The following is a 25,338-nucleotide window of genomic DNA, read 5'->3' as shown; positions in this document are numbered from 1 at the left end:
GTCTGGAGTCTATCTTCAGAAAAAGATGGCATCCATTTCGTTCCTTCAAATATAGATTCCCACCATTTAAAACTGTCAACAACATGTGTCATTTCTTAGATTTGGCCTCGTTTTATCACAAATGTGCAGCAAATCTTTCTTATATTGCCTCCCCTCTATAAACCCTTTTGAAAAATGATGCGACATATGCCAACAGACATTCGAAAAGGTAAAGCAAGCCCTTACAACAACCCACAGCTTTGCATATCCAGACCAAAACAAACCCTCCATCCTCACAACTGATACATCTTAATCTGCAAAAGGGTACATTTTAGGCCAACTTCATTCTCATGGCGTAACTTGGAATTCAAGTATCTTCCTGTTCTGTTTTAGGAAGAAAACTATGTTGATTGGTAATGTTTTGTTGCTCGTCAGTTATGAGGGTATATGATGCTCAATGGCCATTTGCCATCACAGTCAACACCTGTTATGACCTTTTAAATTGGAAGATTTGAAATGATTATAAATAAATAAGGGTTACAGGCATACAATCTCTAAGGGCCATGTCTCTCTGTATTGATAAGATGGCCGTATTGCGTCAATACTTTTTATTGGGGCTGACATACTTTTGTTTCAAACAGATGGAGGCTGATTTTTTTCATTGACACAAAATTACGAGCTGTTACTTAAAACTAGGAATATATGAGCAACTTCTCTTTCACTAAATCAATTGACACCATATGGACCAAACCACGGGCGTCTGTACAATCATGTGACTTCACGTGGGCAGTTCCAAACAGCATAAATGAGGTCTGTGTTTGATAATTGTCAGTAGCTGTTTGAAGAATCACAATGATGTTCTCCTCCAACTACTTCCCGTGCCTCCTCCTGGCCTTCCTCGCCCAACAAGCATCAGCCGGAACGCTCACTGGAAATTCATCAAATTGCCCAGTACCAGGTCGTGTAAACCAGAAGCTCCAAGTCCTCTATGACAGACTGGCCAACATTTCCAACGGCATTAATAGTGCCCTTGACATCATCGTTGAACAGTGTCCATGCCTGAGTAAGTAGCATTACGATATTTTCTTTAGTTGTATGAAGATCATTAAACGCTTTCTGTCAGCCGGAGGGGTGGTGTGGAGTTGTGGTGGGAAGCGGATGATTTGCGGTGGGAGGGGGTTGTGTGTGTGTTTGGGGGAGGGGGGGGGGGGGGGGGGGGGGGGTTGGGTTAGGGGTTCAGTGGTAGGTATAACAATGAAACGGCAGATACTTACAGTGAAGTCTATCCTATCTCAGCGACAAATTTCAACATGGAAGATGTGACCCAAAGTTTGATCGAAATGAAATTCTACCATGACATTGAAGAATGCTCGATTCTGACTGGTTAAAAAGAGATTGTTTTTTTTTGCTACGGATACCCCTTTTAAATACACTAAGACATTTCACACAAAAAACGTGCGCAAGAATACATCGATAGCCTACATATCAATTCATAAAAAAAATAGCTGCCAACCACTGTGAAAGGAATTGATATTTCCTCTGTTACACGCTTGATCTCTAATACAAGCCAGGTCTCCAATACATGTCAAGTCAATGGCCCTCGCGAAATTAATACACGGCCTAGCGTCCAATTGAAGAAATACGGTAGATAACAGATGTCTTTGGTGACGAAATATTGTTCTAGGCCGTAATCCTGACTGCTTTGGTGATGAGATTACAAGAATCTATGAAGGCATATCTTTTGTATACAAATGAAATGTTTATGAAACTGTCAGGGAAATGTTGAAGCGAACAGACTGGAATAGGTAATTTCGATTATCATTGAAACAACCGACAATGAAAGTAAAATATAACATAATAAAAATGTGTTTGAAGAAACTTTATTTGTGACAACATGTTGTTTACAAACCTTTTTGTGTTTGATATTCATTGCTATGTCCACCGTTAGGATTTGGCAGGACCGTTTTTGAAAATCCATCAGAAAACAACCCTCCATTCGACAGGCCATGAAAACAATGTCCCGACATCACTGACGTCACAGCTTATCAAACGTGATGAAATTCATTACAGAACATGCACAATTAAGAACATCATACACAAACTACTATTTCTGGGCCACAAATGTCTCATTGCTTTCAAACTCTGGCTTTGAATCCGTGAAAGCTTATAATTGACAGGTCAAACCATGCAGATTCCTCGTGTCAAAGTACCCGGCTAGTCTGCAGCCTCAAAAAAAAGGCTGTTCAGTCATACCCAGTTTCACTGGTAATCATACTGTACCAGCAAGCTCTATCATTCCCAGTAAATCTACAGGTTAATGTTGAACCGCATCTTAGATCGGGGTTGTCATCTTGCTTCTTGCCAAGAAAAATTGGGCCGGGCGGGCCAGCGGGTAATACAAAAAATGTTTTGCAGAATATTAAAACGAAACGTTCATATCTAGGCAGATCTCAAATGTCCACAAACGTATAGTTTTGCTCATTTAATTGAGTTTGAATCAAAATGCATCTTTAACAATGCAATAAACTGACAATTATGATTACATACCGTGAGTCCTCGTAGAAAAGTCAGTGTCTTGACTGTGTGTTGTCTTTGATGAGAAATGACAGTGTTTTGTCTACTCTTTTTTCATTAATTACCACGGGTTGCCAAGTGGTTAAAGCGTTCGATCGTCACGCCGAAGACCCGGGTTCGATTCCAGACATGGGTACGATGTGTGAAGCCCATTTCTGGTGTCCCCCGCTGTGATATTGCTGGAATATTGCTAAAAGCGGCGTAAAACCATACTCACTCACTCATTAATCAACGTGTTGGGCATCCCTAATTAACTTTTACTAGTTCATGTCAAAACAACACAGGATGTTTACTGGAAGTGGATGTTCGCGAATGTCATAGGGCTGACACGACACGTGTTAATAACTGTCCTAGCTCTTCTAAAGTTACTAAACATTCTTCACATCTTAAGACTGGTATTATATCTACCCATATACCACTTTAGTGTCTTATATTGCGGTATTTAAAGAAACCACGGTGCTCAAACTGAAGCCCCTTTCCGTCTACATTCTCAACATAGTCCCTATCAGAAGTGTTCGGTCCGACTTAGCCCAAGCTGTCAAAATCAACTTAAACCTCACAGATGTATCATCAAATGTATTCACATCTACAAACTAGTTAAATATCTACCTATGTACCACTTTATAGTGTCTCAGATCGCGGTATTAAAAGGAAACAAGGTTGGGTCTGACTTGGCCCGGGGTGTCAAAATCAACACAGCAAATGTATTCACTGTTTTTTCTCAAAGAAAATCTGTCAGAAATGTTCGGTCAACACCCTTGAGGCACCACCCTTAATGCACCGCCATTGATGGACAACCATTGAAGCAACACCCTTGAGGCACCACCCTTGATGCACCACCTTTGATGCACCACCATTGAAGCACCACTCTTGATGCACCGCCCTTGAGGTACCATCCTTGATGCACTACCATTGAAGCACCACCCTTGAAGCACCGCCCTTGAGGCACCACCTTTGAGGCACCAACATTGAAGCACCACCCTTGATGCACCACCATTGAAGAACAATCCTTGATGCACCACCCTTGAGGCACCATCCTTGATGCACCACCATTCAAGCCCCACCTTTGAGGCACCACCATTGAAGCACCAACCTTGATGCACCGCCCTTGAAGCACCACCATTGGGGCACCGCCCTTGAAGCGCCACCTTTGAAGCAGCACCAATGAAGCACCATCCTTGATGCACCACCATTGATGCACCATCTTTGAGGCACCACCATTGATGCACCACCTTTGATGCACCGCCCTTGAGGCACCACCTTTTAGACACCAACATTGAAGCACCACCATTGAAGCACCACCCTCGAAGCACCACCCTTGATCCACCACCCTTGAAGCACCGCCATTGAAGCATCGCCCTTGAGGCGCCACCTTTGAAGCAGCACCAATGAAGCACCATCCTTGATGCACCACCATTGATGCACCATCTTTGAGGCACCACCATTGATGCACCACCTTTGATGCACCACCCTTGAAGCACCGCCCTTGAGGCACCGCCCTTGAGGTACCCCCATTGAAGCACCACCATTGAAGCACCACCATTGAAGCACCACCATGGAAGCACCACCCTTGTTTCATCACCCTTGAAGCACCGCCATTGAGGCACCGCCCTTGAGGCGCCACCTTTGAAGCAGCACCAATGAAGCACCATCCTTGATGCACCACCATTGATGCACCATCTTTGAGGCACCACCATTGATGCACCACCTTTGATGCACCACCCTTGAAGCACCGCCCTTGAGGCACCGCCCTTGAGGTACCCCCATTGAAGCACCACCATTGAAGCACCACCATTGAAGCACCACCATGGAAGCACCACCCTTGAGGCACCACCCTTGAGGCACCACCATTGAAGCACCACCCTTGACGCACCGCCCTTGAGGCACTACCCTTGACGCACCGCCCTTGAGGCACCACCCTTGATGCACCACCCTTGATAGACCACCCTTGATGCACCGCCCTTGAGGCACCACCCTTGATGCACCATCCTTGATGCACCACCTTTGAGGCACCACCCTTGATGCACCACCCAAGACCCAAGTGAAATACACTACCATCACGGCTGTTCTACAAGTCGTTCTGTCACTCTGTATGCAAAACTTTCTTGTTTGAGGCCAAATTGCCTTTGAACCATCAGCAAAGACTATAAATGGTGTCAATGGTTCAGAGATATACACACTACCTCCACAACTGTTCTAGCGGTTGCCATTCTTCCTCTCACGTAACGTGAGCATCTGTTCTTCTTTAAGGCAAATTCGCCTTTTAGCCTGCAGCCAACATTCCAACTGGTTTCTTGGTGCCGAGATGAATACACTACTTTCAAATCTCTTCTATGGGTCGCCGTTTTTACTAGAATGCAACGTGAGCATCAGTTCCTGTCTGTGACCAACTCGCCATAGATCCATCACACAAGGCCCCAACTCGTGTCGTTGCACCCATAGCTGAATACATTGCCGTCACTTCCAGGGATCATTCTTTTACTGCATATATTACACCAGCATCTGTTCTGGTTTGAGATCAACTCACCTGATTCGAACTGGCTTCTTTTGGCCCGAGATGAGTAGACTCTATACAAATCAATAAGTTTCCATTTTGTGAACCTTACTATCGGCAAATCAAGCCTGTCCTAGACACGCCAGAAGCCGATATTGTGAGCATCGGAATACAATATCCAATCAACCAAATCACACAATCTACCAAATAAACGAGCCTGACCATTCCATCCAATTTAGTCGTATCTTCCTTCTAGTCGTATCTTCCAATAGTATTGCAGTGACAAGATGCAGGTGATTGCAGTCCAGCTGTCTCTTCTTAATCCAGTTATATAACATTTTGATTTGATTTTGAAATGGTTTTCATTGAAGCCCCTTTACCCTCGCAAAGATAGCCTTGCAGGCCATTTCATCATCAGAGATCGCACAGTGAAGCGAGGTCGTCAGGAGAGTACCATTGTATGGATCTGATCCTAGGTCAGACGCCATGTTCACATGACCATCTTGGCCTTGAAGTGTCGTGTTGACAGATGGCATAGTTCATAGTGGGGAATATGTGTGGTTGTTGGATACCGTGGGCCACGAACATTTGCCTTGCCACAAGTATGTGTGTAAGATGTGACACGAGTGGACCTTTTGCTTGGGACAGTAAAATCGGAGGGAAGAGAGGCGAGTGAAAGGTCTGAGAAAGGTCAAGGGAAAAGATTGAAAGAATAATACTTAATGCATTACACATCCTTTGAATTTTGCAGTAACCGTAACTTTTCATTATGTAACCTACAATTGTAGGTATAATTATTTAAATATGCCTACCGACAATGATAAAAAATGATGTATTCTATGAATATTAGCTTCCGCGGTGATGCGGTCGTCAAACCAGCTGTTTTAATCAGAGGGGGTTTATTGTGATTTAATAGCCTCTGACTGACAAATCAGAATCGAGTAATTCCCAAATGCATGGTTGGATACGAAGGCTGTAGTATGGAGGTTGCTTGATCCACCACTTTTCGATTCTGTTGCATATAGTCTCTCCTGTAACATATGAAATGTTGCTTTGGATACTATAGAGACGCCTAGCACGACGTCCTATCTCACGGTGAGCATAAATACACAACCCTCGCTGTTGTTTTACGTTGGCTGCAGTCTATTCTGGAACTGAAAGTTTGAAAAACGGATTTTCTCAAGAATATTCACAGGTCAATCCTACTAAAAGTTTGTTATACATGTGTTGTCCACATGATGCTGTTATCGTGGACCTGAATGGCGGGCAAATGTAAGTGCTGTGTGGGGTTCTTTTCACTCGACCTGATGACCTCCCAATAATTAGTCCTGTGTTTCTGCACCACAGTGAAGTAAAGGAATGTAATTGAAGTGTTGTTTACTTTAAAATTGTGTTATCTATAGAAAGATAACTCTTAATTCTAGTATCTAAGGGTGAATCAAGGTTGGAATAGTCACTAACAACAAATCTGCATGTTTGTTGTAACAGGCGACAGAATGGAGAGTCAGAATAACATATGGTAATGATATGATCGGAATCTCAACAGTCATCATGTAACGACGACATTGGTCTTTTTCTGAAGCATCTTTGATGTAGCGCATATATTCAGGAGATTAATGAGTGGCTTTCGTTCATGATTTTATATTTTAAAAAATACAGAAATTAAAAAAATCTACCAGAATTAAGAAAATAATTGTTCGGGTGACCTTCGAATTAAGCAAAGACATTGTCAACAACTAAATACATTATGGCAAAAGAATTTAATGCAAAATTCTTTCTGATATATCTGATATACATTAAAAGCGATAAGATAATGTCCTTAATCTTATCTCTTCACTTAAAGAGGAATTCACAAATATTCTCCAGTGGACCTAGAATATATAGTTTTTATTGGCCGAGTTTATTTATCTATTTAGGGGCGGTCGGGTAGCCTAGTGGTTAAAGCGTTCGCTCGGTTCGATTCCTGACATGGGTACAATGTGTGAAGCCCATTTCTGGTGTCCCCCGTCGTGATATTGCTGGAATATTGCTAAAAGCGGCGTAAAACCATATTCACTCACTCACTATTTATCTATTTGGCTATTTTGATTGTGTAGCTTACAGTGGTAGCATGATGGTTACAAGTGTGTTCAATCACTATTCCGGCAACACGTGCAATACAACTGTTCTGAGTTGAAATATTCTCAGGTGTTTGTCAACGAAATACATTTCACATGCTATCGCACACAGAGAAGCGTCTGTAAATTATGTCAGAGAATCAAGTATTATTTCCAAATAATCTATTGTCTTGCAGGTGAACCCCCTGAGTGTTACCAAACAAGAGTCAACGCCTTCTTGACTGCCCTCCAAAACTTCTCCGCTGAAGTACAGACTGTCAAGGCCGACGCTACACAAGACTGTCCGGATCGTAGGTCTTTTACAATCAAGAACAAGTATTTTCTTTATTGCAATATCATTATATATCCAGAAACGATAAATTCACTGACTTACTGCTGATGTGACTTGAACCTTGCTCTACAAACATCTAAGATAAGGTGACAGATTCAGTGGGTTTCAATCAGGCCATTACAACGCTACTTGAGAAATGTGTTATTATTCATCTAAACTAAGTCAACAATAACTGATTACTGTTATTACAAAGCAGGCAGTTTTACAAAGTGACGGTTCTAGTGCAGAGAACTTGCGCAGGTTTAAGTAAAAGGAGGACACGTGTTTTAACTTTGGATAGTTAAACTTTCCATCACATGCCCATTGCCATTCAAGTTCATGTTCATGGCGTAACATTCATGACATCAGAAAGAATATAGAAATATGCAATCTTTAACATGTAATGTTTTGGGGTATCCTTTCTGGACGTTGTGCGTTGTGTTTGAGCTGATTGCCTCACACGACTAGAAAAGATACCAGGATACCCGGAATCTGTGTTACATAGTCAAGATGCATGTAGACATATCAGCAAATAAATATCAACTCATGAGATAATGTGGTTGACTCGGGTATGGCCTTACAGTCGTTACCTAAATCAAGTTTCAAAATGGTATGCCAGCGCAAAAAAAACCATGTCTTGTTGAGTTTAAGTTGCTGCTGTATACTTAAAGGTACCGGTGCAGTGTTTGTGGCGTCGTGTAATGGAACTGATGTTGTCGTCGTGGATCCTAACGGCTTCATCCAAAATGGCATCACTACAACTAATAATGTAGACGGATGGACATTGTCTGGCCCCCCAAACGAGATGTCCGACTATGCATTATCTTACTACGAAAACGCTGTTGTTTATGCAGTCGTATGTAAAGCCATGCCATCCGGGGTGGATACAAACATAGCAGCAGGGTTTGGTACGTTTGTGAGCATTATGTTTTTTTGTTCAAAATAACTTATCAATTTGTATGTTGAGAAAATACCCCTGTTTGGACATGCAACCCACTCTTGTTCAAGATCACTAATGTTGCGAGTGGAGAGTTAGGGATGACAATCATTCAATGTCCCAGAAAAGGAACCGATGTGATTTTAGAATCGATGGCTTTGTGGGAACTTTGTAGATACACATAAACAAAAACATACTAGAATGTATTGTCCTGTGCTACAGCAGATGCTCACCACGAAGATGACGGATGCTGAGTTACAATGACTAAGGTTAAGAATTGCAGAGTTATGCCCCTTTTTGTCTTTGTGCATGTAGACATCGCCCTCGTGTTTTGACGTCATAGCGTAAAATTTGTTCTCACCACATAAAACAAGTACGTTTTTATGACGAATGTGTCACGTTATACATAATCATACAATTCTAATATATGTGTCATGATGTTGTTCGGATATATGACAGTATTTTGTTCGCTCACAGTTTACATAAAGCTGTCAAATAAACTTTACTTTTTCTATGTACGATCTAATAAGGCTACATATTTTAGAGGCTTTTTCGTTAGCCAAACAGAAACTTGGACAACAATTAACACTTTTTGCTTTTCAAACCAGTCTTTAATTGTCCATCATGGGGGTAAAAATTCAATAATATACAAGTCCGTTAAATTGCAAAGTCAGAGGTTGGTCCAGTGCCGCACAGCGTTGATTTTTAGAAACTATGTGTCTGAACATTAACTCGGCAACCAGGATTCTAGCGATAATGTAGTTAATCACAAGCTTTTTGTCAGATATCTCGCGAGACCCGTGTTGTATGCAACTCACCGCCGTGTGAATGCCGACTTGTATACAATTTCAGTTCGTGCAACTAATTGCATATAACAAGTTGTATACAACTACCCCTTTAGGAGATTAAATAACTGTAATATCGTATTACATTATACACATCTGTTTCTGATAGGTAATTGGAAAGATACTGCTATAATCCTGCCATATTCTTACAACTACCCTATTACACTTTTACATGTGATCTATACAAGTGAGTGAGTGAGCGAGTGGGTGGGTGAGTAGGATTTAACGCCGCTTTTAACAGTATTCCAGTTATATCACGGTGTGTCAGCTTAATTTGGGAGGAAAGCCCGAAGTGATGCAGGTCTCAGATGTTTATCGGATTCGAACCTACAATCATAGGTTGCTGGCGTGCCCAAGGGACGCAACTCTGCACAGCGAATCGCGGTGCCTTAGACGACTGGGCCACCTGTGCCCCCTTCTATAAAAGCAAACGTTCCATTGTTTGACACCTTTATTGACACTTTTATTCTTTATCAGCCCAAATCTTAGTTTGTCATTGATTTGTTGTCAGGGGCAGCCATAAGAATTACTGGCGTTGCCTTCAATCCTGCCAACGGAGGCGTCCTTTATCTAGCCCTTATCATGACTGGTGGTCAGAATGGCATCTATACCTTGAACAGAGGAAGCACTGACTTCGGAATTGTCTTCTCATATGATGCCGATACTGGCAACATTTACATTTGTGGCGAGTATGTACACAGACTTACTTCTAGGACTTACAAGGACGTGTTGTGCATGATTGGTTTGGTTTGGTGTCATATCTATCTTTGTTTGTTTGTTTGTTTGTTTGCTTGTTTGTTGTTTAACGCCGCACTCAGCAATATTCCAGCTGTATGAAGTCGGTCTGGAAATAATCGAGTCTGGACCAGACAATCCAGTGATTGACATCATGAGCATCGATCCATGCAATTGGGATACGATGATATGCATCAACCACGTCAGCGAGCCTGAAAGCCAGATCCCGTTAGTCGCCACTAACGACAGGCATTGTCGCCAGGATCATGATATCACATTGCACAGGTCATTAAAAGAAGACAGATTGGAGGTTTGTTTGTTTGTTGCACTCAGTAATATTCCAGCTATATGACGGCGGTCTGTCATAAATCGAGTCTGTACCAGACAATCCAGTGATTGATATCATGAGCAACGATTCACGCAAATGGGATCGATGACGTAAGGATGAGCTGACAGGGAGTTGTCGGGTTTTTTTATGTTTACATTTATGTTGTGAGAATAGTTTATGGCTCTGTGTTCTTATTGCGTATTTAATATGTAACACCCTTAAGTAATGCGAGTGGTAGAGAATGGGCCAGGTTAACAACTGAACAATAGCTGATACAATATTGCTGCAGCTACCTGTACATGAGTGACGGTCAGAAGATCATCAGAAGACCACTCGATGGCACAGGCGCCTGGGAGCAAGTCTTGAAGTATTCACTGCCTCCTCTGGAGTTCGTGGTTCTCGAAGATGGTAGGTGCAATACAATTAATCAAATTATAATTCTGGGTTGGCATGTGAATATATTTTTTTCCGTTGCGTATGTCCACATGGAGACCATTTCGTCTGGACAACATCTTCGTAAATTCAGAGAGATATGCAATTTTACATAGGTCTGTGAATTACGCGGGGATGTAAACAATGCATGGTCACAGAAGACAGAGAGACACACCCGACAAGGAGGGTGGTGTAACCAGCATATAACTGCTCAAACTTGACCCTGGTGACCCACACATGGTCACAAAATTGACCTCCGGGCCGGATGTTACACTCCTTCAACAGGCTGCGAGTGTTTCTGTCACTATTTGGTCTCAACCCAGGAATTGTCCATACTCTGTGGCAGTTGGGTATCGATTGGACGGTGGCTAGTGATGAGCCTTGCCCTGCTGTAGAAAAGTGTTTTGATGTGAATCATTACCTAAGAGATCATACATTTAATCTACATTTCTCTGATACAAATCGGCGAGGAATGCTGACTGCTTGAGTTCTACTATTTCATGGCAATGCCTCTTCTCACACCTGGGTGCCCGGGTGGCCCAGTCGTCTAAGGTGACACTATTTGCTGTTCAGAGTTGCGTCCTTTGGGCATGCCAGAAACCAATGATCTTGGGTTTGAATCCCGGTTCACCCCGATTATGTTTCAATTGATGATGCTTGTCAGCACCATACCCGTGCTCGTGGGTTTTTCCAAAGTGATAAACGTCTAAGACCTGCATAACTTTGGGTTTTCTCCTAACGTCAAGTCGACACGTCGTGATATGTCTGGAATATTGTTTAAAGCGGTGTTAAACCCATTTCACTCACTCACTTTCTGATACAGGAAGAATTGTGTTCTGTGAAATATCCGGTGCCGTGTTGATATATGATCCTGCTGACAAAACATACAGACAGCTGAAAGAGCCTACCGCTGGTGATTGCTGTGGTTCAGTTAAAGTCAGCCCCTGTGATGATGACCTGATCTACATCGCAAACAAAAACGATGCGTGAGTAAAAAAGATTTTATGCGTTTTGAATATATACACACTAAACTTTCTTACTTCAAAACAAGAACAAATACATAATTGGCATCTTTATTATTCATAAGATTTGCTTTTGTTGGTAATTCAACTGTAGCGTTGAACAAATGTCTCTCTTGTGCGGAATTTTATGTCTTTGCCCCTTGTGCCGACCCCTTCTCATATCAAGCTGCTTGATGGCCAGGTAAGAGTGAGGTCTAAGGTGAGAGTTTGTGTCTTTCCTAAAATAAGTGAAAAATACCTGAAGATGAGTTCATAGTGGGTTTATTGTAATAGAACTGAATTGTGTTTACAGTCTGAACATGTGGCCTTGCATCGACATGGTATACTTTAGGGACCACCACGTGATATACTTGTAGTTAAAGGGGGTGAGGGATCACCACGTGATATGCTTGTAGTGAAAGGGGGTGAGGGACCACCACGTGATATACTTGTAGTTAAAGTGTGTGGGTGACCTGTTCATGATATACTTTTAGTTAAAGGGTGTGAGGGGCCTCGACATGCTATACTTAACTGCTGGACTAAATGGAGGTTTCTTCTTTCAGGGATATCGAGATCTACAATTCTACATCACTTGAATTCGTTGGTTCATTGACATACACCACGTCGACTCCCTCTCCATGCCCGTCTATTGCTTGTGATCCAACATTGTGGTATGAATTGTTACAATGTATTAGTTACTGTTACACATCCAGCAAGAACAACGACCAAGTAATTAACCACTAATAGAACATACAGTAATAGACTTTATATTGTTTCTTGTTACTTATATTGCTCTTCAAAACAGTTTGAAGGTTTGATTTGATATGATTGAGTTGTGACTGAAAATTGTTCAATCCTAATATTCTTCTGATATATCCACTAAAGAATTTTCGAATAAGGGTTATCATTCAAAACAGAATAATTCATTTTATTCACCAAGATGTGTCAGATATGTTTAGAGGAGATAACGTTTAGATACCGCCTCATCCGTTAAATGTTAAATTGTAATTCTGATGTATATTGTCTTGTTGCAGCTGTGCATAAACGGGATTCCAAGATGGTAAGTATTTCCTTGTTGATTCTTGTAGAGAACCCCTCAGCCATGACAGTTCTTCCCTTCAGTGTAAATGCATTGTGTTGTGTTCACTGTGGGAGATGGAGAAGCTGTTTTCATGATTTTATGAAAGTGGCATATTAATTGTATAATAATTGTGCGTGAGTGATCATTTGCACTAAGTATTGCAAGGTTCCAGCGATATTTGATCATCAAGATATTGTCAAAAATATATCTTATTTAGAAACTTCTGATCTCTATAAACAGCTACAAATCTAAAGGATACCTACCATATGTACCAAGTATACTTAAAAAGACATTATTTTCAAGTGAGAAATTATATTAACATATACTTCTGTGGTCTAGTGGTAGAGCTGAAGGTCCGGGGTTCGATCCCCGGCAGCGTCATACCAAAAGACGTTAAAAGATGGTACTTGTTGTTACCCTGTCTGGCGCTCGACATTTAAGGGCTAAGACAAGGACTGGTCAGCTCAGGGTCAGTATACTGTGTGTCTGAGTGGGGTATTCATGTTACACTGCGGCATGGTATCTCAGTGGGCTAGCACTATAAATCAGCATCAGTCAGGACTAGTACAAGCAGCCCCCCCCACACACAAACGTGCATGCCTGTCGCTTTATAAGTGCAATAACCTTGGACGCGACGTTAGGCCGCATTTCACTTCACCCCCAACAGAAATGACAGCAGGTGCTCTCGTACACAAATGACAACTTTTGTCAAAACATTGTTATTACTTAAGATATGAAGAGAGGCAATCACATGCCAGTGTATGGAGTTTTGTGTTTGTTATCTCGTGTGAGCCTGTGCCTGTTCCTGTATGTATATGTGTGCTCTGGTGAATCAAGCAATTTATTTGCTATAATGAATTTGCCTTATATTTTCAGGATGAGCTGATAACGGAAGCAACGTTATCCGAACGTTAAAGAATAAACAAAAGTGTTGTGACTTTGTTTTGTGAATAAACCTTGTTACACTTAAAACATGTTTGTTTCTTTTTGTCAATAGCGAGTACAGCATCGATAGGGATGCCTCTACAGAGTATATATATGTTGACAAGTGATGCGTAACATACCTCCGCACAATATGAATAGTAAACCTTAACGGAACAACTCAGGAGTCAATATTATGTCACTTTCCTCAAGTTTCAAAGTCAATGGGTTTTTTTCTTTATTACTGCTAAAGGGTTATCCTCTGAAGGCAGAAAAGCGACCAAAATAACTTTGCAGTAAAAAAATATTGATCTTTTCCACAGGCACAAAAGACTTTCTTTACATGTTTTGTACTAAACAGTACAAGTTGATAGTTTCAACAGTTGAAGGACTTGCTATATTCCTAGGATGGAGGGGTAAGTAGGAACACATATAAAACGTCAATGTCAGAGATCCTTGGGTGGAGGGGTAGGTAGGAATACATATAAAACGTCAATGTCAGAGATCATGGGGTGGAGGAGTAGGTAGGAATACATATAAAATGTCAATGTCAGAGATCCTGGGGTGGAGGAGTAGGTAGGAATACATATAAAACGTCAATGTCAGAGATCCTGGGGTGGAGGAGTAGGTAGGAATACATATAAAACGTCAATGTCAGAGATCCTGGGGTGGAGGAGTAGGTAGGAATACATATAAAATGTCATTGTCAGAGATCCTAGGGTGGAGGAGTAGGTAGGAACACATATAAAACGTCAATGTCAGAGATCCGGGGGTGGAGGAGTAGGTAGGAATACATATAAAACGTCAATGTCAGAGATCCTGGGGTGGAGGAGTAGGTAGAAATACATATAAAACGTCAATGTCAGAGCTCCTGGGGTAGAGTTGTAGGTAGAAACAGATATAAAACGTCAATGTTAGAGATCCTAGGGTGGAGGAGTAAGTAGGAACCACATGTAAAACGTCAATGTCAGAGATCCTAGGGTGGAGGAGTAAGTAGGAACCACATGTAAAACGGCAATGTCAGAGATCCTAGGGTGGAGGAGTAAGTAGGAACCACATGTAAAACGGCAATGTCAGAGATCCTAGGGAAGAGGAGTAGGCAGAATCTTCATATAAAACGTCAATGCCAGAGATCCTAGGGAAGAGGAGTAGGCAGAATCTTCATATAAAACGGCAATGTCAGAGATCCTAGGGAAGAGGAGTAGGCAGAATCTTCATATAAAACGTCAATGCCAGAGATCCTAGGATGGGGGTGGGGGATGGGTGTACGTAGGAACACATTTAAAACGTCAATGTTAGAGGTCCTAGGGTGGGAGGGTAGATAGGAAAACATATAACACATCAATTGCAGAGGTCCTAGGGTGGAGGGGTACGTAGGAACACATATAAAACGTCAATGTCAGAGATCCTGGGGTGGGAGGGTAGATAGGAAAACATATAAAACATCAATTGCAGAGGTCCTAGGGTGGAGGGGTACGTAGGAACACATATAAAACGTCAATGTCAGAGATCCTGGGGTGGGAGGGTAGATAGGAAAACATATAAAAAATCAATTGCAGAGGTCCTCGGGTGGAGGGGTACGTAGGAACACATATAAAACGTCAATGTCAGAGATCCTAGGGTTGAGGAGTAGGTAGGAACCACATATAAAACGTCAATTGCAGAAGTCCTAGGGTGGAGCAGTAGGTAGGAAGGTCATATCAAACGTCAAAGCCAGATATCCTAGGGTGGAAGGGTAGGTAGGAACACACATAGCACGTCATTGCCCGAAATCCTTGGGTGGACGGGTAGATAGGAAAAACAGATAAAAGTCAATGTCAATGATCCTTCGGTAAAGGAGTACGTAGGAACCACATATAAAACGTCATTGTCAGAGATCCTAGATTGGAGGAGTAGGTAGGAACAACATATAAAACGTCAATGCCAGAGATCCTAGGGTGGAGGAGTAGGTAGCAGCCACATATAACACGTCATTGCTCGAGATCCTAGGATGGACGGGTAGGTAGGAACACATATAAAACGTCAATGTCAGAGATCCTAGGGTGGACGGGTAGGTAGGAACCACATGTAACACGTCAATGTCAGAGATCCTAGCTTGTAGGAGTAGGTGGGAACACATATGAAACGTCAATGTCAGAGATCCTGGGGTGGAGCTGTAAGTAAGAACCATATATCAAACGTCAATACCAGAGATCCTAGGTTGGAGGGGTAGGTAGCAACACATAAAAAACGTCAGTCTCAGAGGTCCTAGGGTAGAGCGGTAGGTAGGAAGTTCATATCAAACGTCAATGCCAGAGATCCTAGGTTGTAGGAGTAGGTGGGAACACATATGAAACGTCAATGTCAGAGATGCTGGGGTGGAGGGTTAGGTAGGAACCACATATAAAATATCAATGTCACAGATGCTGGGGTGGAGGGTTAGGTAGAAACCACATATAAAACGTCAATGACAGAGATCCTAGGGTGGAGGAGTAAGTAGGAACCATATATCAAACGTCAATGCCAGATATCCTAGGGTGGAGGAGTAGGTAGGAACACATATAAAACATCAATGTCAGAGATGCTGGGGTGGAGGGTTAGGTAGGAACCACATATAAAATATCAATGTCACAGATGCTGGGGTGGAGGGTTAGGTAGAAACCACATATAAAACGTCAATGACAGAGATCCTAGGGTGGAGGAGTAAGTAGGAACCACATGTAAAACGTCAATGTCAGAGATCCTAGGGAAGAGGAGTAGGTAGAATCTTCATATAAAACATCAATGCCAGAGATCCTAGGTTGGAGGGGTAGGTAGGAACACATATTACAACTCAATTCCAGAGATGCTAGGGTGGTGGAAGGGTAGCTAGGAACCACAAATGAAATGTCAATATCATAGATCCTAGGGTAGAGGAGTAGGTAGAATCTTCATATAAAACGTCAATGCCAGAGATCCTAGGGTGGGGATGATGGGTGGGTTTAGGTAGGAACACATATTAAACGTCAATTGCAGAGGTCCGATGGTAGAGGGGTAAGTAGGAACCACATATAAAACGTCAATGTCAGAGGTCCTGGGGTGGAGGGGTAGGTAGGAGCACACATAGCACGTCATTGCCCGAGATCCTAGGGTGGACGGGTAGGTAGGAACCACATATCAAACGTCAATGTCAATGATCCTTGTGTGGAGGGGTACGTAGGAACCACATATAAAACGTCATTGCCAGAGATCTTAGGGTGGAGGGGTAAGTAGGAACCACATATCAAACGTCAATGTCAATGATCCTTGTGTGGAGGGGTACGTAGGGAACCACATATAAAACGTCATTGCCAGAGATCTTAGGGTGGAGGAAAAGGTAGGAACCACATATCAAACGTCAATGTCAGAGAACCTGGGATCGAGGTGTTAATAGGAACCACATATAAAACGTCAATGTCAGAGATGTTAAGCTGGAGGGGTAGGTAGAAACAACATATAGCATGTCATTGCCCGAGATCCTAGGGTGGACGGGTAGGTAGAAACAACAGATAAAACGTCAATGTCAGAGATCCTGGGGTGGAGGGGTAAGTAGGAACCACATATAACACGTCAATGTCAGAGATCCTGGCGTGGAGGGGTAAGTAGGAACACATATAAAACGTCAATGATATATACAGGCCTACACCACTGATCATTGATACAGCACACCCTAATATCATATTATTCATATGTTAACCCTTTTGTTACTTTTGTTGCTTAGTCTTGAAAATTCTGGACTGGCAACATTTTACCTGGCCTGGTAACTTTGCAATGTTGCCTGTCCGGTTGTCTGAAGTTTGGGGAATTTTACACAATGCAGTCAGGAAACCGTATAGGTTTGAAAATAATCAGGAAAGGGGATTTTATTAGTCATCTGTTTGTTTGTATATACATATGAATAGAAATGGTGACACAATATACATTCGAATGAAAACAAGTAAAGAGCACTGACGCAAGATATGCTTACAAATATGTGAAGCAGCCAGAGCCAGGAAAGACGCAAAATCATACATGGGTAACCCATACATCTGGATCCCTGACAAACTATAAGTCCCAGGGATATCAAGCCATTCCGTCCCTCATTACAATCCTGCTACATGCGCTAGCTGCCTTGACCTCTTGTGTCTTCACACATCACAACTGTTGTCGTGATTTGCTAATGATGATTTTACAGCAGCTTCGTCTATATGATTAACAATGAGTTGGTCTTGCTGAAATGCACTGCGGGAGTTAGACAATTGCCATGATGACCAGTTGTACTGGCAATAAGCTGTAACAGTCTTGTAGCAAATGTCGCACGAAGTGAATGTTTGTGGAGAAAACCTAAAATACACAAATATATAGGAAGTTATAATTTCCTCAGCAACCTCTTATAGACAAGATGTTCAATACTGGTCAAAACAGTTGGATTCCATTAATGTACATGTACCGTTTGTATTTATGATTGGGAATTGAACTCTACCTTTGCATTGCACCTTATCTTCCCTGCATGTAGAACAGTTCTCTACTACGGGGACCCTGGCCAGGAGCAGTTTGTAAGAAACGATGTACAGTACACTACGGTTATAACGAGCACGCTTATAACGAACTGACGGATATAACGTTCTTACTTTTTTGTCCTGACTATTTGCTGTAGTTATGCTGTACATGTGCATATGACGAACCACGGCTACAACGAACTAAAATTAGTGGTCCCTTTGAGTTTGTTATAACCGTAGATAACTGTATTGTAGGACCGGAACTGGCTGGGAGCACTTTGTAAGAAATGATGTACAGTACACTACGGTTTCAGCGCTTGAAAGGAACTCCTACCAAAACGTATGTTACAAATATTCATGTTATGTTTCAATCCTGCTACTGTACCCAACTTCGATACGGTCTTCGACAAAGTATTTTGCCCAATAGATCTCTTCGGATACCACTGGGATAAATGCAAATATCGCTGAGATGATGGTATCGCATCTTCGTCTGTCAGACCCTCCATTTTCGCTCACTATAACGCCATCAGGGTGGACTTCAAAGGCGCGTGCTCGTCAAATGAATTGTTTCTTCTTTGAGGGTCATTTTGAAGTTAGAGCACTAAGTAAGGATACGATTTATGGATGAACAAGTTCTTTTTTACATTTGCGTTGGTGTAGGTTCTAACACCGTTATCAAGCAAGTGATGTACAGACTGACTGACTGATATGAGAGATTTAACGTGCGCTTTCCGACTGTAGCGTATTTCGCACACGGGCCTGGCCAGACCATTTAGTGTATTCCGAAAAGGGTGAAAGTGGTGTGTGCAACCCAAGAGGGGGCTTTTAGGGGTTGCTTGATTATATTGAATTTTTGGAATTTTTAAATTTGGAATAAATGCCGAGATGGGTGGAGGAGGGAACTAAGGGAGCCGGGTGAGGTGGGTGTTTGTATGTTAATTGGATTTTGGATTGGTAGATTAATTAGTTTTACAATTAGATGTACAGAGTATGGCTAACAAGTATATATCCAGGTAGGAGGTAGTGTTTGTACAGTAAAGTAGATATCAGATGTAGTAACGCTTGGGTGGAGAAGCCTGTTATGTACACAAAAAGGGTAGTAAACATATTGAATGGCGAAGTCAGTAATATAAACAAAAGGGTGAAACCAGTAATATAAACAAAAGGATAATGACTGACTGGGGTCTTTGATGAGCTGATTGTACGCTGGGGGTATGTAATAGCCTTGGTCACGGTTGATTGACGGTTGGAGCCTCCTTATATACGGGTCACTTGATAACGGCTGCCATATTGTTTACTGGACACAATATGTCTCATTGTTAACGAATATCCTCTTGTTTCCTGGTTGATGTATTTCATGTATACGTGTGGCTCCCGTATGGCTACAATATATATGGTGTATGCTGACGACTGCTGTCTTGTTTACTAATGGGTCTGTAGGTTGTATGCTGACGACTGCCGTCTTGTTTACTGATGGGTCTGTAGGTTGTATGCTAACGACTGCCGTCTTGTTTACTGATGGGTCTGTAGGTTGTATGCTGACGACTGCCGTCTTGTTTACTGATGGGTCTGTAGGTTGTATGCTAACGACTGCCGTCTTGTTTACTGATGGGTCTGTAGGTTGTATGCTGACGACTGACGTCTTGTTTACTGATGGGTCTGTAGGTTGTATGCTTATGACTGCCATCTTGTTTACTGATGGGTGTGTAGGTTGTATGCTGACGACTGACGTCTTGTTTACTGATGGGTCTGTAGGTTGTATGCTAACGACTGCCATCTTGTTTACTGATGGGTGTGTAGGTTGTATGCTGACGACTGACGTCTTGTTTACTGATGGGTCTGTAGGTTGTATGCTGACGACTGCCGTCTAGTTTACTGATGGGTGTGTAGGTTGTATGCTGACGACTGACGTCTTGTTTACTGATGGGTGTGTAGGTTGTATGCTTATGACTGCCGTCTTGTTTACTGATGGGTGTGTAGGTTGTATGCTAACGACTGCCATCTTGTTTACTGATGGGTGTGTAGGTTGTATGCTTACGACTGCCGTCTTGTTTACTGATGGGTGTGTAGGTTGTATGCTGACGACTGACGTCTTGTTTACTGATGGGTGTGTAGGTTGTATTCTGACGACTGACGTCTTGCTTACTGATGGGTGTGTAGGTTGTATGCTTACGACTGCCATCGTGTTTACTGATGGGTGTGTAGGTTGTATGCTTACCACTGCCATCTTGTTTACTGATGGTTGTGTAGGTTGTATGCTGACGACTGCCGTCTTGTTTACTGATGGGTCTGTACGTTGTAAGCTTACGACTGCCATCTTGTTTACTGATGGGTGTGTAGATTGTATGCTTACCACTGCCATCTTGTTTACTGATGGGTGTGTAGCTTGTATGCCTAAGACTGCCATCGTGTTTACTGATATGTGTGTAGGTTGTATTTTTACGAATGCCATCGTGTTTACTGATAGGTGTGTAGGTTGTATGCCTACGACGGCCATCTTGTTTACTGATGTGTGAAGGCATCGAGGTTGTCAGCTTCTTCCCATCTAAATTTGAGGTCATGATACAAAATCCAGGATGTCCTGACGTCACAAACTACTTTTGCCGCGTGATTGTCACGAGTTCTTGTTGTATGGCAACTGGGAGAAGGGTGGGATTCGTGAGTCAAAATGATGAGATGACGCTTCTTGTTTAACGCTGCACGTAACAGGATCATAGCTGAACGAACCATTCTAATTGAATTCAGATCCACTTCTCGATACCCTAAACAAAGTTCTTAGGCAATCTCATTCCGGCCAATCAGAGCGGCGCTTACCAGGTCAGGAAAGTGGCAGTCTGAATATGTTTTGTATTCATGCTATCTCGAAAAGGTAAAACAGGGGTATCTCTCACTTCAGTCAAACAAACATTTTAAAGGATGAGACTTTTTGCATAGCCAGTGGAGATTCTTTTCCTGGAACTGGGACCGTCCACTTGGAAAAGATTTCCGCGGGAACGTGAAATGTAGGCGGTTGGTAGATGCATTCCGCACGTGCAACAGAACAAGTTCTTTGTCCATGACCTTGAAAGCCGAAGATAACGGGACCGAGGTCAGCTGTGTGTCCGGCTCCACTCCGGAGTTCAAAGCTTGTATTGTGATGAATGTTGATGGTGAGTTATGTACGATATAACAACGATCTACGATTTTCTTACCATAAACACTACACCCTACAGGGATGCAGGATTAGGGATGAGACACAGGAAGCTGTTTGACCCACAAGGCGACAAAATTGATTTGTGGTCACTTGGCCGGTGACTTAGAATTTTTTGCTCCAGACTCGAATATTTGTAGGCCTCCGTCATACAGCTGGAAAACAAACGCCTCATTCACGTGTATAATTTTTGGCTCAATCTTTGACCTGGTCCGTATGGAATCAAATCCTCTGGAATCCGAAAGTCAAAAGGGGGATACAATGACTTTTTGGGGTTTTGTCCAAAATTTAAATTTAGTATAACTTCAGTATGACAAGTTAAAGATGGACCTTTGCATATTCACACATAAAGTATACAGCCTGCATCTAATTAAAATCAAATCTTCTACTCAGACACTATACCTGTCTGTGTGAGGACACCATACCTCTCTGTATGAAGGGGGCCTAGTGGTTAAAGCGTTAACTCCTCACACTGAAGACCCGAGTTTGATTCAATGTGTGAAGACCATTTCCGGTGTCCCCTACCGTGATATTGATGGAATATTGTTAAAAGCGGCGTAAAATCAAACTCACTCTGTGTGCAGACACTATGCTTCTGTGCGTGAAGATCTGACAACGCAACCATAGGAGGACCTCCTAATCTAAATGACGACCACATGAGTTTTTCATCCAATCAGATGTCAGCTTTCTCAAACGATTCGTTTTAATTTCGGTACCAACTTGATTTGCACCAAATAAAACCAACACAGAACACAAATTTTCCTTCGGTAGTCCCCACTCATGTATTAAATATCCATGCATGACAACATTATGACTCGGCCTTAAATTAACATTCGAAACTTATCATTTTAGTTCTTTATTCGAGATAAATTGTTTGTTTATTCACACTGAGAATTTACAAACCTCTGGAAATGTCCACAGGTCTTCACACAGAGAGCTGTCGCAGTAAAATATCGGATATTTATTTGATTAATATATATCTTCACATGCTGCTTAAAGTTGTCTTATCACTTGTAATTGTTTATGAGTAAAGACAACATCATTTCTGTGCTTCTAGCAAGACAGGGCTCAACATATTCAGTCACACCTGCAACAGGAGAAATACCGACGTGTCAGTAACTATTCTGAAAAACTTCGCATATGCAACATTGTCTGCCTTGGAGATGTGAGTGAATACTTCTCCAGTTTGAAAACTAAAGTGATTTGGTTAAAATGTGTTTCATTTGGAGAACGGGCTCACAAATTGGAACCATTACATCTCTCACTACAAAGTTGGAGGAGGTATAATGGAGTAGGTGCTGTCCGTCTCTCACGTTTTCGCTCGCAGAATAACTCAAAGATATTTCATCATTTCTTGATCAATCTTTGGTCATGTATCAGCCAAGTCACGAACTGGTGTCTTTTTCTACTTAGGAAATAATTTTCTTCCCTGATTCCATGATTATATATTACTGGTTCAAATGAGGGTACAGCATGTTTTTCGGAGCAAATCCCAAACGACCATTCAGTATAACAGTATAACAGTATAACAGTATCGTGGTTATCTTCTTATATAATAAACAGTCTTATCGTGAACAGTGTCATTGTCTCTCTAGAAGTCCCTGGTCGAATTTGTGGTCAAGAGGGTTTAGTGTTGTTCTTAATGGATGCATCGTTGGAGGGGAGATACGTTTGTGTTGCATACAAGAAAAAAGTTCGCCGTAACGATAACGCAGCTGATCTCATTGTGTGTCTCTCACTCTCGTCTGATCTCATTGTGTGTCTCTCAATCTCAGATGATCTCATTGTGTGTCTCTCACACTCGTCTGATCTCATTGTGTGTCCCTCAATCTGAGCTGATCTCATTGTGTGTCTCACAATCTCAGCTGATCTCATTGTGTGTCGCTCACACTCGTCTGATCTCATTGTGTGTCTGTCACGCTCAGCTGATATTAATGTGTGTCTCTCACTCTCAGCTGATCTCATTGTGTGTCTCTCACTCCCTGATGATTTCATTGTGTGTTCGCCGTAATGATTACATAGTGACACACAAAACCACAATTGAGTAGTTTTACCAGTGTCTCTTCGTGACCTGGCACTCGTGAAGAACAACCTCCTCGTGGTGAGTGCTGGGTAGCGCTAATAGCTCTTCCCCCGTGTGGAACCTTAGTAGAATATTTCGACAGCACCCCATTGCTGGTCGTATGAGGCGACCAAAGTGGGCAGCCCGTTTGCCGTGGGTTGCGTCCCTGTGTCGGCGGAGGACAAGATTCTGGTGGTTGAGGGCATCGGAGCCAGGAACCGGTGTTCCTTTTGCCCAACACACCACTTCGACCCTTACTTCGCCTAGACGGGTGGTAGAACTGGCCCGATTCTATCAATCGGCTGTGCATGGAAAACCTATCTCAAAATATCATTTTAAAAACTTGTTTATCGTGAAATATGATATCATTACTGATGCCAAGATATATTTTGCCTAGAGTCCTATGCCAGACGGTTGTGGCTCATGGGCCAATCTGGTGATACGGACGTCTGAAATCTTTGTTTCTTGGGAATTTTGTCATTGGCCGAACCAGCCTGACATTACTTCTTTTAGTCTCCATAGCTTTTTCATGTCTTTATTTTGGAGTATAGCATTCCTGTATCCCTGGAGTTGTAGTCTGGCTTCCCCTGCGACATCGTCCATGTTGACACTCGATGGCGGGAGGGGAGCATGGATGTCGAATCTTTTTACTTTTATCATGTCTCACCCACAATCCGCTGGTTCTCGTTCCAAAACCGGCACTCGTGAAGAGCAACCTCCTCGTGGTGAGTGCTGGGTAGCGCTGATAGCTCTTCCCCCGTGTGGAACCGGGGCAGAATAATTCCACAGCACCCCATTGCTGGTCGTACAAGGCGACAAAAGTGGGCAGCCCGTTTGCCGTGGGTTGCGTCTCTGTGTCGGCGGAGGGCGGGAGTCTGGTAGTTGAGGGAACTGGTTCCTGAAACTGTGTTCCTTTGCCCAACACACTACTTCGACCCTTACATCGCCTAGACGGGTGGTAAGATGTGCCCGGTCTTATCAATCGGCTGGTCATGCCAGGCTCTTTGCGTTATATTGTATATGCACACCTGTGTTGTATTTTAATGTATATTTTGGTCTTGGCCATGCATAACTTGTGTGAATACTCAATTTTGGATTGAATAAATTGCCTAGAGCCTTACGCCAGAAGGCGGTGGCTCATGGGCCAATCTGGTGATGTTGACCTCTGTATTCTGTATGTCTCCAGTTTCTTGTCAAGGACTGAACCTGCCTGGCACTGCATCTGGTAGATAAATGTAGCTATTCAAGTCATATTTGCTGGAGTATAACATCCCTGTATCCCTGGTGTTTGCATCCTGGATATCCGGTGCAATATAACACTGTCCTTGTTGACACTCGATGGTGGGTGGGGAACAGGGATGCTGAAACTTATACTTACAACATGTCTCTAAATCTGCACTCTGGTTCTTCAAATACAAACAAGCGTAGGCATACAGATTCTGTCTCGTCTGATGAAGATGTCTCTCCACAAGTGGCCGATTCTTGGCCTAGGTTCATGGTCATTTCATCCGTTGATGGCTCTCCTTTAAAGCTCAATCCTTTTGTCATCTCCAAGGGAATCCAAAGTACCTGTGGGGAAGTCAAGAATGTCACACATCTTCGTTCTGGCTCAATCCTTGTTGAATGTGCACGGAGACAACAATCCGTTAATCTGCTGGGTCTCCAGCATTTTGTTAACACAAAGGTTGTTGTCTCAGTGCACAAGACACTGAATTCTTGCAGAGGTATTGTGAGAGAGCGCGCTCGCTGTCTGTCAGACATGGCAGAAGAGGACATAGCAGATGAATTAAAAAATCAAGGCGTCACCTCAGTTAAGCGTTTTACCAGGAAAACACAGGAAGGAGGCACTCGTGAAGA

General features: G+C 42.5%; 1 protein-coding gene across 1 annotated transcript; it reads left to right on the top strand.

The window, feature by feature from the left end:
• Positions 1–831: 831 nt before the first annotated feature.
• On the top strand, positions 832–12,796 carry LOC139472677 (uncharacterized). The gene is made up of 8 exons (XM_071255138.1): positions 832–1,042; positions 7,341–7,454; positions 8,146–8,382; positions 9,768–9,945; positions 10,609–10,727; positions 11,575–11,737; positions 12,316–12,423; positions 12,787–12,796. The coding sequence occupies exons 1-8, from the start codon at positions 832–834 to the stop codon at positions 12,794–12,796; spliced, it is 1,140 nt and encodes a 379-aa protein (XP_071111239.1).
• Positions 12,797–25,338: the final 12,542 nt, after the last annotated feature.

This window comes from Haliotis cracherodii, unplaced genomic scaffold (assembly GCF_022045235.1).
Source record: "Haliotis cracherodii isolate W230 unplaced genomic scaffold, xgHalCrac1.p SCAF_25, whole genome shotgun sequence".
NCBI classification, from domain to species: Eukaryota; Metazoa; Mollusca; class Gastropoda; order Lepetellida; family Haliotidae; genus Haliotis; species Haliotis cracherodii.
This window is presented reverse-complemented; position numbering and strand designations above follow the sequence as displayed.

Coding starts and splice junctions, on each gene's coding strand:
- LOC139472677 (XM_071255138.1), top strand. CDS start 832: ATGATGTTCTCCTCCAACTACTTCCCGTGCCTCCTCCTGGCCTTCCTC. Junction 8,383..9,767: donor AAACATAGCAGCAGGGTTTG/GTACGTTTGTGA, acceptor ATTTGTTGTCAG/GGGCAGCCATAAGAATTACT. Junction 9,946..10,608: donor AACATTTACATTTGTGGCGA/GTATGTACACAG, acceptor ATATTGCTGCAG/CTACCTGTACATGAGTGACG.